This window comes from Nothobranchius furzeri, chromosome 7 (assembly GCF_043380555.1).
Source record: "Nothobranchius furzeri strain GRZ-AD chromosome 7, NfurGRZ-RIMD1, whole genome shotgun sequence".
NCBI classification, from domain to species: domain Eukaryota; kingdom Metazoa; phylum Chordata; class Actinopteri; order Cyprinodontiformes; family Nothobranchiidae; genus Nothobranchius; species Nothobranchius furzeri.
Genome location: NC_091747.1, coordinates 79150004 through 79166853, shown reverse-complemented (window position 1 = coordinate 79166853; position 16850 = coordinate 79150004). Strand labels below are relative to the sequence as shown.

The window sequence follows — 16850 nt, the reverse complement described above, 5'->3', positions numbered from 1 at the left end:
GAATTTCAGACTCCATCTTAATTAAATAAGGAGGGTTTGAATCCCTGAACAAGTAACAGAAGAACAAAAAGTAATGTTAATTCAAACCCTTAAATATCAATAAAATTGATTAATAATATTTATATGATTCATTACATCTTATAGATATTTATTAAGTGTTGTGTAACAGTCCCTAAACACGAAATTTACATTTAATGAGTCATTCTGTTTGGAGCTAGTTTTATTTGGAAACTTTTGAGTTGTCAGTCTGGTCATCTTGGCAATGTGGCGTCTATGATCAAGGAACAGAAAATAGTTCTTGGGGGTTCTTGTAGTTGTAAGATTAAATATGAGCTAGAATCAGAATGGTGTGGTTTGTCATTCGCACCACAAAGGGTCCCAAATTACAGCACAGAAGGATTTCCTTTGAGATCAGAGCGCTCACGGAGGATGCATTCCCACAGTGCGAATGTTGTTAAATGCTCCAATAACACAGATTAGTCATGATATAATGTCAGATTCCCGTTGGTCACATGTCTTTTATTGTTGTAGCCAAAATTATGTGAAAAAAATATTTTTCCAACGACATAATTACACACTTGGCAAATATAATTTGTGGCGGAGGAACACGCGTGGATGACTCAGACAGCTTTACTACTGAGATTCCCCCATTCAGCCACTAGATAATTGTGCGTACGCACGGTCAGGGACGTTTCTAAATTTGTGAATGTTTCTACGCACAAGTACAAAATGATAAACGCCACACAATGCATAGAAATTTTCCTATGCACAACAAATGCACGGATCTGTGCGTCTGTACGTTTGATAAATGAGGGCCCTGGTCTATGAACATTTAATACCCACCTGTATCTGTCCAAGAATTTGTTTTTGAATTTATTTTTGTAGTATCATTTAGACCAAAATTCATTTTATCATAAATTCCTCTTTCTAATAATTAGTCTCTGTACAAATTGATTGCGCCATTTGTGTGTTTTGTTTATGTGATTATTGAATATTTACGTGAAAGTATTTTGTTCCATAGAAACACAAAAATACCTATCTGATAGGTAAGATCTCATCCACTGCAAGGCATCTCCAGAGAACCCTACCAATTGTTCTAAATGGTCAAATAGGACCTGGTGGGCTACTGTATCAAAGGTCGCCATAAGATCCAGAAGCCAGAAAACCACAGCATCCCCATCATCTGTAGCTAAAAATACACAATTTAGTACCCTTAACAAAAGTGTTTCAGTGCTGTGGCTGGTTCTAAACCCTGACTGCAGGGGCTCTATGATATCATGGTCATTCCGGAATATAGGCAGTTGTTTATTTACAACACTTTAAATTATTTTTGCACAAAAGTGGAGATTAGAGATAGGTCTATAATTAGCTAAATCTCATGAGTCCAACACCTCCTTCTTAAATAGTGGCTTTACAGCTGCATTTTTCAGCTCCTGTGGAAATGTGCAAGAGGAAAAGCTACTATTTATGAGTTAAAATCACAGGGACTAAAACAGTAAAAACCATACTTAAAAAACTAAGCTGGCATGGGATCAACCTGGGAGCCAGCAGGTTTTAGTTTAGATACCAAGTCTGAAAAATCTGAAATGGACACAAGTGCAAATTAGTCTAATGCAGCAGCAAGAGGACGTGGAGTTAAAGAGGAGGTTGTGTGAGACTGCACCAAAGAGGATCCCACAGCTGCCATTTTTTTTCCAGAAAAATGGAACAAAACTTTTCAGTTTTCCACTGAGGCTTCCAAGGAGTCATTTTCATTAACAGGCTCTAACACTGAACTGAAAGTTTTAAAGAGAACTTGTTGATCACCTGAGGCTGAGGAAATAATATTTGAAATAAAATGTATTCTAGCCTCCTTAACAGCCCTTTTGTAGCTTTCCAATTTACTCCTAAAAATGTTTTAGGAAACTTTAAGGCTGTCTTTTTTCATTTCCTTTCAGCCCCCCTACAGTCACATCTGATAAATCTAATGTGTAGCAATTTGGTTGTGAACCAGATTGTTGCCTTATTATTTTCCCTTTTCTTTCAGGTTCTTTGACTTTGCCTGTTTGCAGTGTGAGTCTTTTCAAAATACTTCATGCCTTTACTGGCAGTACAGTACAGTAGTATGTTTACATTTTAAGGACAAAATTTATTTCTACACTGGTTTAAGTCAACCTCAGACTTTTCATCTGGTTATTTATAAGTTCAAATGGCAGAAAAAAACAGAAATATTTAAGTACAACAGCCATGAAACCAAATATCTAATTATTATGCTTGAACTGTATGTCTGGTTTATCAACTTAGTTTGGACACTAATCATATTTTCTTAACTCAAAGTGAATTTAGAAATATTTTTATTGTAATTTGTCCAAACATAGTTGTTAACACACAATCTGTCCTGATTTTAGGAATTAAAGTGAGAATACTACTTTTGTCTGTGCACAACAATTTAATAGATGACCACTAGTGGATATTTGTTAAATGTATGCATTTATAAAAATGTCTGACAATATAAACTAATTAAAATGGTTTTTATAGATTTATTACAAAAATAAAACCATTAAATAATTTGAAAAATAAATGAAAAGCTGTAGATTTCAGTTATTGTGTTGTTTGCTGCACTAATTTGGGTGCAGTGTCAAAGGAACACCTCTAGAGAGAGCAAGAGAGGAGAGAAATGGGTGGAGCCTCGGAAAAACCCCAGAAGGGCCTGCAGTACCAGAATAGGGCACTGGGGGAGGCAGAGAGCAAAAGTGTGTTAACTTTAGGGTCTCCAGAACTCACTTTTGGACAAAAGTGAGGACCATTGTGAAAATGAGGGAGGAGCATTAAAAACACCATTGGAGCCCATTTCAATCAAAAACAAAGTGAGGACCGCAAAAATGTCCTCACTTTGAAAAATGACCTCACTCTGTTGGTTAAAAACTCATGATGGTCCTCGGTATGTAGTAAGTACAAGAACACACACACACACACACACACACACACACACACACACACACTGGTTTGTGTCAACATGATCACTAATTTCCCATTACAATCACATTTGTCCCTCTGTACCATGAAGTTCAAAACCTACAAGTACTTCTACTTTACTTTGGTTCCTTAGAATTGTGATGTTTGCTTTAGATTAAATCCTGATAGCTGTAAAATATTATTAAATAACATGAATGTTGTCGAATTTTGATAGTAGGCATGCTCAGACTTCAAAGATCTGATTGTTATAAATTCTGTGGCGAAGTTCAGAATTTGTAGTCTGCAGGAAGAAGGAGGACAGAGGAAGAGGGGGGCAAACTGAACTGTGCTGCTCAGATGGGATGTCAGACTAACTTTCAGACATTTTCCACCACTTGCTTTATTCAACAAAGTTCTGTGTTTCCAGATGAAACTACTTTTAAAAGGTGTTGGAGAACATTAAACGGATTTGAGGTCTCCTTGTACAAGGCATACAGCTGAACCTGAGCCAGCAGCTCCTTTCTGATAAAAGCCATATCTGTCATAAAAGGCTGAAGTTCTCTGGTCTTTTGAAGATGCACCAATTCTGTCTTTAAAGCTGTTAAAAATTCTGACTTTTGTACTTGCCCATACTCGTTTTAGCTGACAGCAATTTATTTTAAATTTTGGCTAGGTTATCCAGAGTTATCTCTGTAGTTATGCTGCTATAGGCTTAGACTGCTGGAGGACACACTGACCACTTTCCACACTCGACTACTTTCTTCTAAAATTTACTCTTTAACTGTATTATTTTCTGCTTTTCAGCTGTTAACTTTATTTTGTCTCTAAGTGTTTTTCTCTCCAGAAGAAGCTACAACGATGTTCTGCTGAGCTGTGGTGGCCTCATGGAGGGGGCCATCGTCTAGCACACTGCTGCTAACCACTTAAACTTTCTCCCTCTCCTGATAATAACTTTTTACTCTCTTTGACATGAAATATGCTACTACTAGTTTACCCGTTTAATTAATTATAGATTCACTAAGATGAAGGCAATGAAGTTTATCTCTTACTAAATAAAATATTTACTAAGAAATCACAATGTATCCATAGAATTACTACTTGGTATATATGTTGTGTGTGTGTGTGTGTGTGTGTGTGTGTGTGTGTGTGTGTGTGTGTGTGTGTGTGTGTGTGTCTGCTCTGTCTTCTCGATCCCCAGTGAGTCGTGGCGGATGGCTGCTTATACTGAGGCAGGGTCCTCTGGAGGTTTCTTCCTGTTAAAAGGGAGTTTTTCTCTCCACTGTCACTACATGCTTGCTTAGAATGAGGTGCTAGGACCGAAATTATTCAACCTATACCTGAACGACATCTTTTCTGTATCGTCTCGGTTAAAATTTATTATGTTTGCAGATGATACAAATTTCATTTGTATGGGAAAAGATATGAGTAAATTATTACAAGAGGTTGAAAACAAATTGGGTTCAATTAAAAAATGGTTTTATTACAACAAGCTATCACTAAATGAAAATAAAACCAAATTTATGATATTTTCAGGGAACAGGGACAATGGCGGTGCTAAGCTGTATTTAAATGGAGTCCCAATTGAACAAGAAACTAAATTCCTCGGTGTGATTATTGATAGTAAACTCAGTTGGAAACCACATATCGAATATATCAAACGGCAAGTGTCTAAATCTATTGCTATACTTTGTAAAACTTGTGATGTACTAAATAAAAAAGCCTTGTTTTTGATTTATAGCTCTTTAGTTATGCCTTATTTGTCTTACTGTGCAGAGGTTTGGGGGAATGCAGGTAAAACGTGTGTTGAGACTGTATTTAAATTACAAAAAAGGGCGATTAGAATAGTTAATAAATTGAGATACCTCGAACCAACCCATAATCTATTTAGTCAAACTAAAACGCTAAAATTAGGAGATATTATTAAAGTAAAAATCTTAGAGATTCTTCATAAAGTAGTTAATAATAATATCCCAAATTGCATAAAAGTTTATTTCAAACCAAGAGATGATCATTATAATCTCAGAGGTGTATTTATGTGTGAATGTGTAAAAGCCAGAACTAATGTGAAATCAAGATGTGTTTCCGTTGTTGTGTGAAATTGTGGAATGAGTTAGATGATGATTTGAAGAAATGTACTTCTTTACTAAAGTTTAAAGCAGGTGTAAAGTGTCACATATTTACAGGGTATGAAAAGTATGTATAGACATTAATGAATTTTCATTGTGGTTATTTATTTTGGGGAAAATAAAAGAAATGCACATTGGTTATGTATCTTAGGTGGAAAATAGGGTAGACTAAAATAAGCATTGCTTCTGCCTATTCCTTTTTTGGTGTAAATTCAAGTTGTTAATATTGTTGTTTTGTTTGAAAAGAAAAATTTTATGTTGATGCTATAAACCAAAATAAAGACCAAAAGAAAGAAGAAAGAAAGATTGCTGTAAAGACACTGACACTAGTCAGTGACTTGATGCAACCTGCTGGGTTCCTTGTACAGGAAACTTTTTAATGATTGGCTTAACGAACTGACCTGTATTGGAATGTTTACTATGTGAAGTGCCTTGAGACTACTTTTGTCGTAATTTGGCTCTATATAAATAAACTTGAATTGAATTGAAACTTGTAGACAAGTATTTAAAGAAATAATTGAGGGTAAGATGGGAATTATTTAAAAATAAATCCCATCTCATGGGTGGTCTCATCATCACAGGTCCTCTACCAGAGGCCTAGGAGGTTGAGGGTTCTGGGCAGTATCTTAGCTTTAACCTAGAACTGCACTTTTCTGGACTGAGATGTCTGATCCTTTTCCTGGGATCTGCTTTAGCCACTCCTCCAGTTTGGGGGCTACTGCCCCGAGTGCCCCGATGACCACGGCACCACCAATGTCTTCACTTTGCAGGCCTTCTCAAGTTCTTCTTTGAGGCCCTGGTACTTCTCTAGTTTCTCCTGCTCCTTTTTCCTCATGTTTCCATCACTATATATATATATATATATATATATATATATATGTATGTATTTTTCCTTGAGAACTGTTGATTTCGATCTGTCTAGGTACTTCCACAATGCTGCGCCCCCACTCCGTTATTGACATTTGTACATAAGTGGATGTCTAACACTATTGGATAATGCTGAGTGGCGCTCAGTTAAAACTGCGTGGGGCTTTAGAGGATGGGAACGACTTAACAAAAAACTAAAATAGAAAAATGCCTGTTTTATCACAGCACTGGCAAGTCTATCACTTGCAGATTTTTTGAAAATCCTACAACATTTCTGGACTGAGGAAAACTTTACATTTCTGCTTGAAGGACACAATCCAGGCAAATAATCTAGAAATTTAATAACCAGTGACATTTGCTTTGCTGTCTGTCAGTCATTTTATTTAGAATCAAAACTTTCCATGCCCTTCCCCGATGGCAGCTTTAATGTAAAAGATCCCAATTTTTTCCTGAAGAATCAAGATGCTGCTCAGGATCTGTTTTCTTTCTGTTTCCTTCTTTCTTGTTCTCCATCCTTTGTCATCTATTAATTTACCCCCCCTCCACCACCACCACCCCCCACCACCACCACCACCACCATCTGTCAGTATGTGGAGAGGAAATATAACTGCATTAAACTACATGACAGTGTGTCGCCCAAAATAATTTCTCTGCGTTTACTCGCTGGAGACAATGGGAGTGTGTCCTCCACCCCCCCCCCCCACCCCCCCACACACACACACATTTATCATCATCATAAACAGCTCAGATTCTAACACCATCAATCCCATTCACTTCCCCTCCACTTAACCACATGTGCTTAACTGAGAGGCAGAGAAGGGTGAGGGAGAGGAGAGAGAGGAAGAGAAGAAATCAGAAATGATGGTAGTAAAGGAAATGAAGATCAGGGAAATCCAACAAAAAACAACACCGCGCTAAAAATGCAGCAGGGATCAAATAAAAACTTGCTTCTTACCTCATAAGACAGTCAGACAGGCTATTTTATTCCATTAAATTTGAGTTTAAATGGTAATTGGCCTGTATTTATGTAGCACTTTGTAGGCTTCTACAACCCCCCAAGGCGCTTCACAACACAACCAGTCATTCACCCATTCACACACACATTTACTCACTGGTGGGGCCACAGCTGCCCTGACAGAGTTCAGGCTGCTGAAAACTGGCACCATCGGTCCCTCTGACCCAAGGGTGCCCCCAAGGGGTGGCCAGGGGTGGCCATGGCCACCCCTAGAAAATTGTTGGCACCCCCAGGAAAAGCCAGTGTTAACAAATCATATTACTGTCCAGTCAAACCATATATTGATCTTGTTTAATCAAAACATAACTGTGAAACAAAATAAAAATATTACAATTAATGAGTGAAGAAATAATCAGAATAAAAAATGCATATGTTTCTGCTGCTCACCATTTTAAAAAAGTTTTTATCTCCATAGTTTATTTTTAACACAGCAACAGGTAAATAACCTAAAAAAAATCAAAATTTAAATTTGGGATAACATTTTAACTAACTGAAATGCATTTTTCTCAAATGTTTGTGTTTGTAAAATTTAAGTTAAATGTTTTTGATACGTACTATTATTTTAATAAAAACGAAAGGCGCAATGCAGTACATCGCCACAGACTAAATTCAACCAGAGTTACCACAAGGACAAATTTGGTGCCAATTTCTTTGGCCCCATCTGGCAAACCCTATCAAAATTTTCTGGAGGCGCCCCTGCTCTGACCACCACCAGAAGGAAACATGGATTTAGTGTTTTGCCCAAGGACACAATGACTGTGACAATCTGAGCAGAATCCAGCAACCTTCTGGTTACAAGATGGGCACCTACCTCATTTTTCCACATAAATCTGAAAATTAAATTAATATTTAAATGTAGATATTAACGACTCTATGAACTGCAAGGTGGTTTGTAAAGCATTGTAAACAATATTTTTCTGTTAAAGCTTTAGATAGGATAGAATTGTTGCAGAAAATAAAAAAAGACTACTCAACGATGAGGATTAATCAATTCAGTGTAGTCTTGTAAATTTTAAACGTGCATTTTGCTTAAAAGAAAACACACATACGAAAGAGTTTCCCCACATAAATAATCAAATTAGTTTGAGTCTGAAGCTGGAGGATTTCTGAAATATGACGTGTGCCACAGGTCAGAGCTGATGTTGTGAGGTCCTGTTCTACAAACAAGCTGTGTAGATAAGCTGCATCCTCACCAGAACAGAAAATCTCACAGATCAGCCTGATCCACAAATACCAATCAGCTCGAGCCAAATGACGTTCTACACAGTAGCTTACAGTCCTTTTTTGCGTTTTATGCAAACAATGGACAAACCCCACTCATAGCTTTCTGTGGGGCATTTTTGAAGTCAAATGGATTGTTCCATTCACCGCCATCTTGGTTGTGTCACACTCTTGTCACGCCCAAACAGTCTAAAAAATGGGTAAAGAGGTGGAGCTGTAAGTGGGGCAGTGTGGGTGGGAGCAAATGATTGAGACCCATAAACTTTTAAACAAAGTGTCTACGAGCTAACCCAAAGCTACACAGAGCTTGGAGGAGCCAACGGGGGTAGCTAAGAACTACCTGAACAACACTAGAGCTAACGGAGGTTTTTGGGTGCTTTTAGCCTGAAAAATGTGGTTGAGCAACTCAAAAGTGAAGCATGCATAAACTCAAAGGGCTGCAGTGTTTCTGTGGTCTCCCTCAGAGAGCTCCACAGGCTGTCAGCATGATGCAGCCTCACATGGGAGCCAGGCTAAACTGGGTGGCCAGTGGCCACGCGGCTTGGCTGCTCCAGAAGAAGAGAGCAGCTGGCCAGCTGCATCTAGCAAGTTTTCCCGGCTGTGAGACGGGAGAAGCTGGGCGTTCGCCTTCATGTGCTTCCTCCAGGAGGCTCGAGTGGCAGATTTGCTGATCTCGTTGCTGAAGGGAGAGACACAGCACCAACACTCTGTAATCCTCCCTCTTGCAGTGGTAATCTCGTGCATCTTTGACTGTGGTGGACCAGCAGAGCCGGGAAACCTCTGCTAGCCCGCTTGCCTAGCTTGAATTTGTTACCCAGCCAACCTAATCGACAAGTTAGATTAAAACCCATCTGTGACAAAGAAGTATAATTTACAGCATTTGCCCCCATTCAACCAGCAAAACATAGTAAAGAAATATAATTTTACTTACTGATAAAAATGAAGCAGACTTCTTGACTGACCTCTTAATTCAGTCAAAACCACAGCTTGCTACCAATTATTTTGTAATCACCATCCGAACACAAGCACACACAGGACAGAACTAAAATTCAGAGAGTCGAAATGGCCGAACACCTATTAACAGAAGTCCCAGGCTGAGGCATTCCCTGAAGCTAGCCCGCTAGCGCTAGCTCTCACGCTCATGATACCTGTCAATCAAATTTAATTATTCCTAATTACAAGCATTTAAAGGTTGAATATGGAACAACTGAATAAAAAGCTTTACATGTATCTGTATTTTCTTCCTGTTAAAAGGGAGTTTTCCTCTCCACTTTCGCTTTATGCTTGCTTATGAGGATTGCTGCAAAGTCACTGACACTAGTCAGTGACTTGATGCAATTTGCTGGGTTCCTTATTTAGGAAACATTATTTCTGATTGGCTTAATGAACTGACCTGAATTGGAATGTTTATTATGTGAAGTGCCTTGAGACGACTCTTGTCGTGATTTGGCGCTATATAAATAAACTTGAATTGAATTGAATGTATATTTTAAATAATACCTCCACGGGGCATTTAGAGGTGTGCAGAATGAAGGTACGGTATTTCCTTTAAAAGCTTTAATTTATTTAAAAAGTAATAAAATGCTTATTTTAATGGGCACGGCACTGGGTTTGTTCACATCTACCAGCCAATAGAGGACACCATTGCAGGTTGCCAAACCTGCTCGACTCGGCTCGGCTCAGCGAGGCTGGCTCTGTGGAAAATGGCGGACTCAACAAGTCAAGCACCTGACTCTGAGCCAAGAAGATGTCATTATTCTTCTCAGAAGAGGAGCGACCATAAAAGATCTAAAACCAGAGTAAGTTTAAGTGACACCTAACACAGATGGACCCAAATAAAAATTTCATGTATCAGCTGCAAACCTGGTATCCCGATGACTGAAAACCTTGTTCTATTGTTGCAACTACAACCTCCACATGCTAGATGGCACATTGGTGTTCGTGTTCTATATTCTACCTTTATTTACAAAGAAATCACTCCCCTCAGAGTTGTCACGACTGTAAACTAGATCTATACCTAAAATATTTTTTGAACCAGGCTGTAAATATGTTTATTCATGCTTCGAATTTGACATTTTTAACATGGGAGTCAATGAGGATTCGCTCACTTCTGGTGCCAGCCCCTAGCGGATGAATGTGGAACTGCATATTTTGTCACTTCCGCGTTGGCTTCAGCTTTGGAGTCCTTGGTTTCCCCCTTGGTTTTATCTCAGCAATTTAAGGATGAATATTGGAACTTCATTAAGGGATTTTTTTGAACAGTTACGATGGTCTGGTTAATTTTTTTAAATTAGAAATGAAGTCTGTAATGAATGTTGTAGGAGGGAGAATGGAGGAATAGTGTCTTGGGAATGTTTGAAATTTAATCCCACCCAAAAATGTTTGGTATATTGACTGTTTTTTTTACCTTGTGTGAAACTGAGTTTGATATTCATTCATGTTCAGATGTGGTGGCATTTATACAAATGGGAAATGCTTATTGAGCAGTTAAACTTGTTGTATTCTTACAGAATACACAACATTACAGCATTAAAGCTTGAAAGGAGTAGGCTGAAGCAAAGAAGCTTATGTGCGCCTATCCCTCATTCAATATAATTACAATAATATACAATTTACAATATTATACGTTTATGACAGTAAATGTACTTATTAATGGACTTTTCATGTATATTTTGTTGTTGCTTTTATATTTCATTTTATATTTTGTACTGTTTTTTTGCATGACAACCCAGCCAGAATTAAAATAAAATTTTCCACTACATTTCCTCTGTTTCTCAACAACAGTCATCTTATGCTGCCTTTTAAATAGTTGTTTATGTATTTAGCAGACGCTTTTGTCCAAAGTGACTTACAAGTGATAATCGGCATGTTGCCCTTGAGGCTAACAACAACAATAACAACAACAACTTGACATCAGTCATGGAGAGTAGGGAACAAAGGAGTGGACAGTAGAGAGGGGGGACGGGTGCAGGGAGGGTGCTAGTTTAGAAGATGCTCTCTGAAGAGCAGGGTCTTCAGTAGTTTCTTGAAAACTGAAAAGGAAGCCGCTGTTCTGGTAGTGCTTGGAAGGTCATTCCACATTTGTGGAACGAGGCATGAGAAGAGTCTGGATTGTCCTGAGCGTGGTGTAGTCACTGCTAGCCAACCATCCTGTGATGACCGGAGTGGCCGGGCCGAGACGCAAGCCTTTGCAAGAGGATTCAGGTAGATGGGAGCCGTACCATCTCCGACTTTGTATGCTAGTGTTAGCAATTTGAATTTGATGCGTGCAGCTAGCGGTAGCCAGTGGAGCGCAATGAACAAAGGGGTGACGTGTGCTCTTTTTGGCTGGTTGAAGACCAGACGCGCCACTGCGTTCTGGACCATTTGAAGAGGTCTCACAGTACAGGCTGGAAGACCAGTTAGAAGGGCATTGCAGTAATCGAGGCGGGAGATGACAGTAGGTTGCACCAGGAGCTGGGTGGCATGTTGTGTTAGGTATGGTCTGATCTTTCGTATGTTATACAGCGCAAAGCGGCATGAACGAGCAACAGAGGCAACATGATCTTTAAAGGTCAGGTGTTCATCAATCACAACACCCAGATTTCGAACTGCCTTTGAAGGAGCCAGAGATAGGAAGTCATTTTGGATTGAGATATTGTGCTGTATGGATGGTTTTGCTGGGATGACAAGTAGTTCAGTTTTAGAGAGGTTGAGTTGGAGATGGTGGGATTTCATCCATTATGATATGTCAGAGAGACAGTCTGATATTCGTGCAGAGACAGTGTGGTCGTCCCGTGGAAATGACAGATAGAGCTGGGTGTCGTCTGCATAGCAGTGGTAGGAGAAGCCATGTGATCGAATGATCTCACCCAGTGAGGTGGTGTTTATGGCAAAGATAAGAGGTCCTAGTACAGCACCCTGGGGGACTCCTGTGGCAAGAAGGTGCATGGTAGAGGATTGTCCAAGCCAAGATACACTGAATGATCGTCCTGTGAGGTATGATTCATACCAGGCATGTGCTTTCTCTGTGATGCCCATGCTAGAGAGTGTGGACAAAAGGAAGCCATGGTTGACAGTGTCAAATGCAGCCGATAAGTCGAGCAGGATAAGCACTGAGGATTTGCCGTCGCTCTAGCTTCTTTTAAGGATTCCGTCACTGCTAACAGAGCAGTTTCAGTGGAGTGGCCCTTTTTGAACCCAGATTGGTAAGGGTCAAGCAGACAGTTCTGTGAGAGGTACTCTGTGATCTGCTTGAAAGCCGCCCTTTCAATGATTTTGGACAGAAAAGGGAGGAGAGAGATAGGTCGGTAGTTCTCCATGTGATTTGGAGGAAGAGATGTTTATTTTAGCAGCGGTTTAGACTTGTTGTAGACTAGCAGCAGTCTTTAAGTTCTCATCTTGTCATGGTTCTGTGTTCTGCTCATCTTGTTTTGCTCCTCTGAGATTGTTGCAGGTGGGCGTGTCAGAGAGTCTCAGCGGCAGCTGATTTCCCATCAGCATGGCCAGGGGATTTAAGGAGCGGTGTAGCCACACTTCAGCCCCGGTTGATACTCTCACACTGGGTAACCTCTAGCCTCATCCTGCCCAGTAAGATTAGTTCTGAGCCTGTGTAATTTTGACGTGTGCTTATTCAGCCTTCCTGTTGGCCACAGTATCTGCCCTGGATCCTCGTCTCTGTTTTCGCCTGCCTGAATTGTGTTTTACCTCAACGTCTCTTATCTCCCCTGGCCGTCCGCTCTCCACCGTCCACCTGCCCTGGATCATCCTCAACCACCAGTTACCCGTCTTCACCTGATCCCTCTCTGCACAGACCTGACTTGTCTCCCCCTTCAGCCCATTATCAGCCCAGCACCATAAGATCATTCCATTTTCATCATCTAGTTTAGTTTCTTGGTTCTCAGTTTCCTGCTCTCACCCCATTTACTCTTCTGTTTTTAGACCCCGGAGTTTCACCCTGTCTCGTCTGGAACAGCGCCCTTAGTTTCCCTTTTAGTTTCTTTTATAAAAAAAACATATTTTTGTACTTTCTTACCTGTTTTTCCGTGAGTGATTCTTTCATGTGGGCCAAGAAGCTTCCACCCACCATGACACATCTAACCCGTTCTATAGCTTCACACCTCTTCTGGTAATGCAGTGAGTTTTGAGGATTGTGCAGGCGCATACCACCTTAAAATTAAGTGTTCTCCGCAAATCAGATCCACCTTCTCTATCACAAAACAGCTGTTGAATATTACTTGGTAGCTGATTCTGTCATGCTTTGTACAAAATTAACAGTGATTTTAAGTTAACTAAATCTTTAAGTTATAAATTTTTTGACTTTATAAAAAGCGTATTAGTATGGTCTTTGAAACCAATATTATGTACAATCGTAATGGCTTTTTTTGGTAGTCTAAATACTGCCTCCAAGTGGCTACTGTAGGTATTACCCCAGATCTCAGCACAGTAACTTATATAGGGAAGAGGGAGTAGTACAAGGTCAAGGTTAGTAGAGCTTTGAGGTCCAGAAGGTAAGAAAAGAACAGGGTTTAATAGGTATTGGCAACTTGATCAGCTCTACTGAAGCAATCCCACAGTGTAGTCTAATATACTCTCTCAGAAAGAAATAATTTGATAGAAAATATACTTTATTCATTTGTAGCTCAAACTTCAGAAGTAGCATTGAGCAGCTAATGAGAAGACAGAGAAATGGATGCTGATAAGCAAACACAACCAGAGTAGAGTTCTTCCATCCCTTCTTTTTGTGAAGAAGAGGTGGTTGTGTGTAGTAGTGGAGCACCACAGGGTACGGTGCTCTCGCTTTTTCTTTTCATCTTCTACACCTTGGACTTCACCTACAACACCAGCAGCTGTCACCTCCAGATGTTCTCTGATGACTCCGCCGGCTGTGTGTCTGGGGGGACCGACCTGGGATGAAGGTCCGTCATCGTGGACTTTGTGGACTGGTGTGAGCGAAACCACCTTCGCTTGAACACCAGTAAGACAAAGGAAATGGTGAATGACCTCCAGTGAAACACTCCTCACTCACCAGTAAACATCCAGGGAGCAGACGTCAACAGTGAACTGAACTGGTCCAATAACATGGATACTCTGTATAAGAAGGGCCAAAGAAGCCTCCACATCCTGAGGAGGCTGAGGTCCGCCTGAGTTCATTCCCAACTGCTAAAATCCTTTTATCACTCTGTGGTTGGCTCTGTTATCCACTCTGCTGTGGTTTGCTGGGGTGCAGGCAGCTCTGACCGAGACAGGAAGAGACTGAACAAGCTATTCTAAATAGCTCAGTTATGGGCTGCCCACTAGACTCAGTGGAGTAGGTGTGTGAAAGGAAAATGGTGGTGAAGATGACCTCCATCTTGGAAAACTCCTCCCACCCACTGCATTCCACTGTGGAGACCATGGACAGCTCCTTCACAGGTAGACTGAGACATCCCAGATGTAAAACAGAATGCTACCATTGGTCATTAATTACCTCTGCAGTGAGTATTTAACTCCTCAGTTTAAGCTGTACTGTCAGCATCCTGTTACACTATAACACCAATGCAGTATTAAGTATGTGTTCAATATTTGTGCAGCACCAGATGAACATGAGTCTGTGTCCTTGATTCTGGATAGTTCTGTCATCACAAGTTTTCTTTTATTCGTTGTTCTAAGTGGTTGAAGGTTACAATAATAGCTTATTGCCTTTGTGTGTTTACCTGTAATCTTGTTATTATCTTCTTCCTTTTCAAGTGTACGTGCTGCTGTAGCAAGTGGATTTCCCCACTGTGAGATTAATAAAATCTATTCTTCTATTCGTTTTATCTTCTGCTTCTCTCACACAGATACACTCTGGGCTCCAGCTTCCCTCTGTCCCTCTCCACAGCCTCTCGCCTGTCTCATGTAGTAAAGTTTTTCTCAGCGTTTGACGCGACAGCGAGGCATTAGTGCAGATGGGCTGCTCATCCGTTTAGGGTCAGTGCACAGGGCAAGGAGGAGAGGAAGGAGAGGGTGGAAAAGAGGAGAGATGGACTCTCTACAGCCAACTTAGAGGGGGCAGAGAGGGCCAGATCCTTAGAGATGTGTGTCCGTGTGGGTGTGTATCTCTATGTGTGTTTTTGCGTGTGTGTGTGTGGTGTATTTGTGCATATATGCCAGTTGTATTGATGTATCTGTTCTCCGCAGCTTTGCTTTAGAGGTCAACAAACAAGCACAAGTCTCCTTCGTGCTCACTTGCAGCTACAGATGAACATGCATTTTCTGTCTCACACTGTCTGCCTATCTTACTCCTCCGCATCAAGCAGCCATCAGAGCAACACATGTCAAACCCAGAGGGATCAGGCGGTGTGCAGTGTCCCTTTGTATGTTTGCACTCTAGTACACTGGCTGAAGTTCAGAGTGATGGAAAAATACCCCACAGACTCAGAAAACAGCCCCCAAAAGAAGGACCGAGCATGTAAATGTTGCTCTACAGCATGTGTCCGGGGTATCAACACTAGAAGGAGACAATAACACTGCGTCAAACACGCAGACATCTGATCCCCTAGAGGGAGCTCTGTTCTGAAGGAAAAGACAGCCAAGGAAATGCATGCATATATTCAAAGGTGTGTGTGCGCATGTGAATATGAAAGTGTGTGTTGCATCCATAAGCAGAAATGGATTTTTTTCCCCTCTCTTTCTTTTTTCTCACACTCTGTCTCTTTCTCTCCTTTTCTGTGTGCAGGTAATATCTCTGTGGGCACAGACTGTAAAACGAACTAATTCCCAGATATCCCAAATTCCCTGATCAATGATTCTCCTCATTACAGACGGGAACGTCAAAGACTTGTCCAAGTGCTCCCTGGTCTATTCTTAATTAATCGCAGCTCCCCTAGTGCCCCTAAACAGAGGAAGATGGGTAAAAGAAGGCCACACCTGCTCTCCAAGCTCCTGTTTTATTTTTCACACACTGTTCACCACTCAGTATTCAAAGAACTTTTGGTCTTAGCTGAGATTAAAATATAGCTGAGTTCAAAGGTCTGAAAATAGTTAGAATGTGTATTTCTTTGGTAATTATATGAACAGTAACACAGCACAGCCTATGCCTGAAATGTGACTCAAGTGCACCAATTCTGGCGTCTCAGTAATGAGCATGAGACCTCTAAGCATTTGCCATAAGCAGCAAGATATTCCTGAGGAGTTTCAGAATGGTTTAGTCCTCTTTAAAAAGTGTAGTGAAGAAATCAACTAAACCAGATGAAGGTGTGTGATAATTGGGGGGGGGGGGGGGGGTGACAAAGAGGGGACCCGCGGACCGCCTATTGAGGACCACTGATTTAGAAGAAGAGTTATTTGTTAGCCTTCTTAACATGCTCAGCTGCAGAAATAGGATGCACCCTCCCTACCTCTTGACGTGTCTGCAGCGAAATCAGCTAATCGTTCAATTTTGGCCAAAATTGATCACCTGTACCAAACTCAAAGTACCCGTTTTAATTATAAACAAGAGAAAATATGTTGCTCAGAGGAAGTGTGGAGCTGTTGGTTGATGAGATCCCTCTTTTACCTGGAACTAGTGAGTAGGACTGTGGACCAGACACGTTTGCTCCTAACTCGGCCCCCGTGCTTGGATTGGCCAAACTGTTCTTCATCTCGTCCAGTCCACCTGCTAGAGAGGCCATGGCTGAGTAGTCTGATGTCTGAAAAGAAGCAGAAACAGGGATGAGAATAGATTAATTAAACTATAAGGTAATTGT

General features: G+C 40.6%; 1 protein-coding gene across 4 annotated transcripts in view; it reads right to left on the bottom strand.

The window, feature by feature from the left end:
* The window catches only part of pax5 (paired box 5), a 101608-nt gene that overhangs the window by 39105 nt on the left and 45653 nt on the right, over positions 1-16850 (bottom strand). For all 4 annotated transcript variants that reach the window (XM_054751540.2, XM_070553818.1, XM_054751541.2 and 1 more), the window contains exon 7: positions 16661-16793. In XM_054751540.2, the coding sequence (XP_054607515.2) occupies positions 16661-16793 (133 nt within the window). The remainder of the gene's footprint in view (positions 1-16660; positions 16794-16850) is intronic.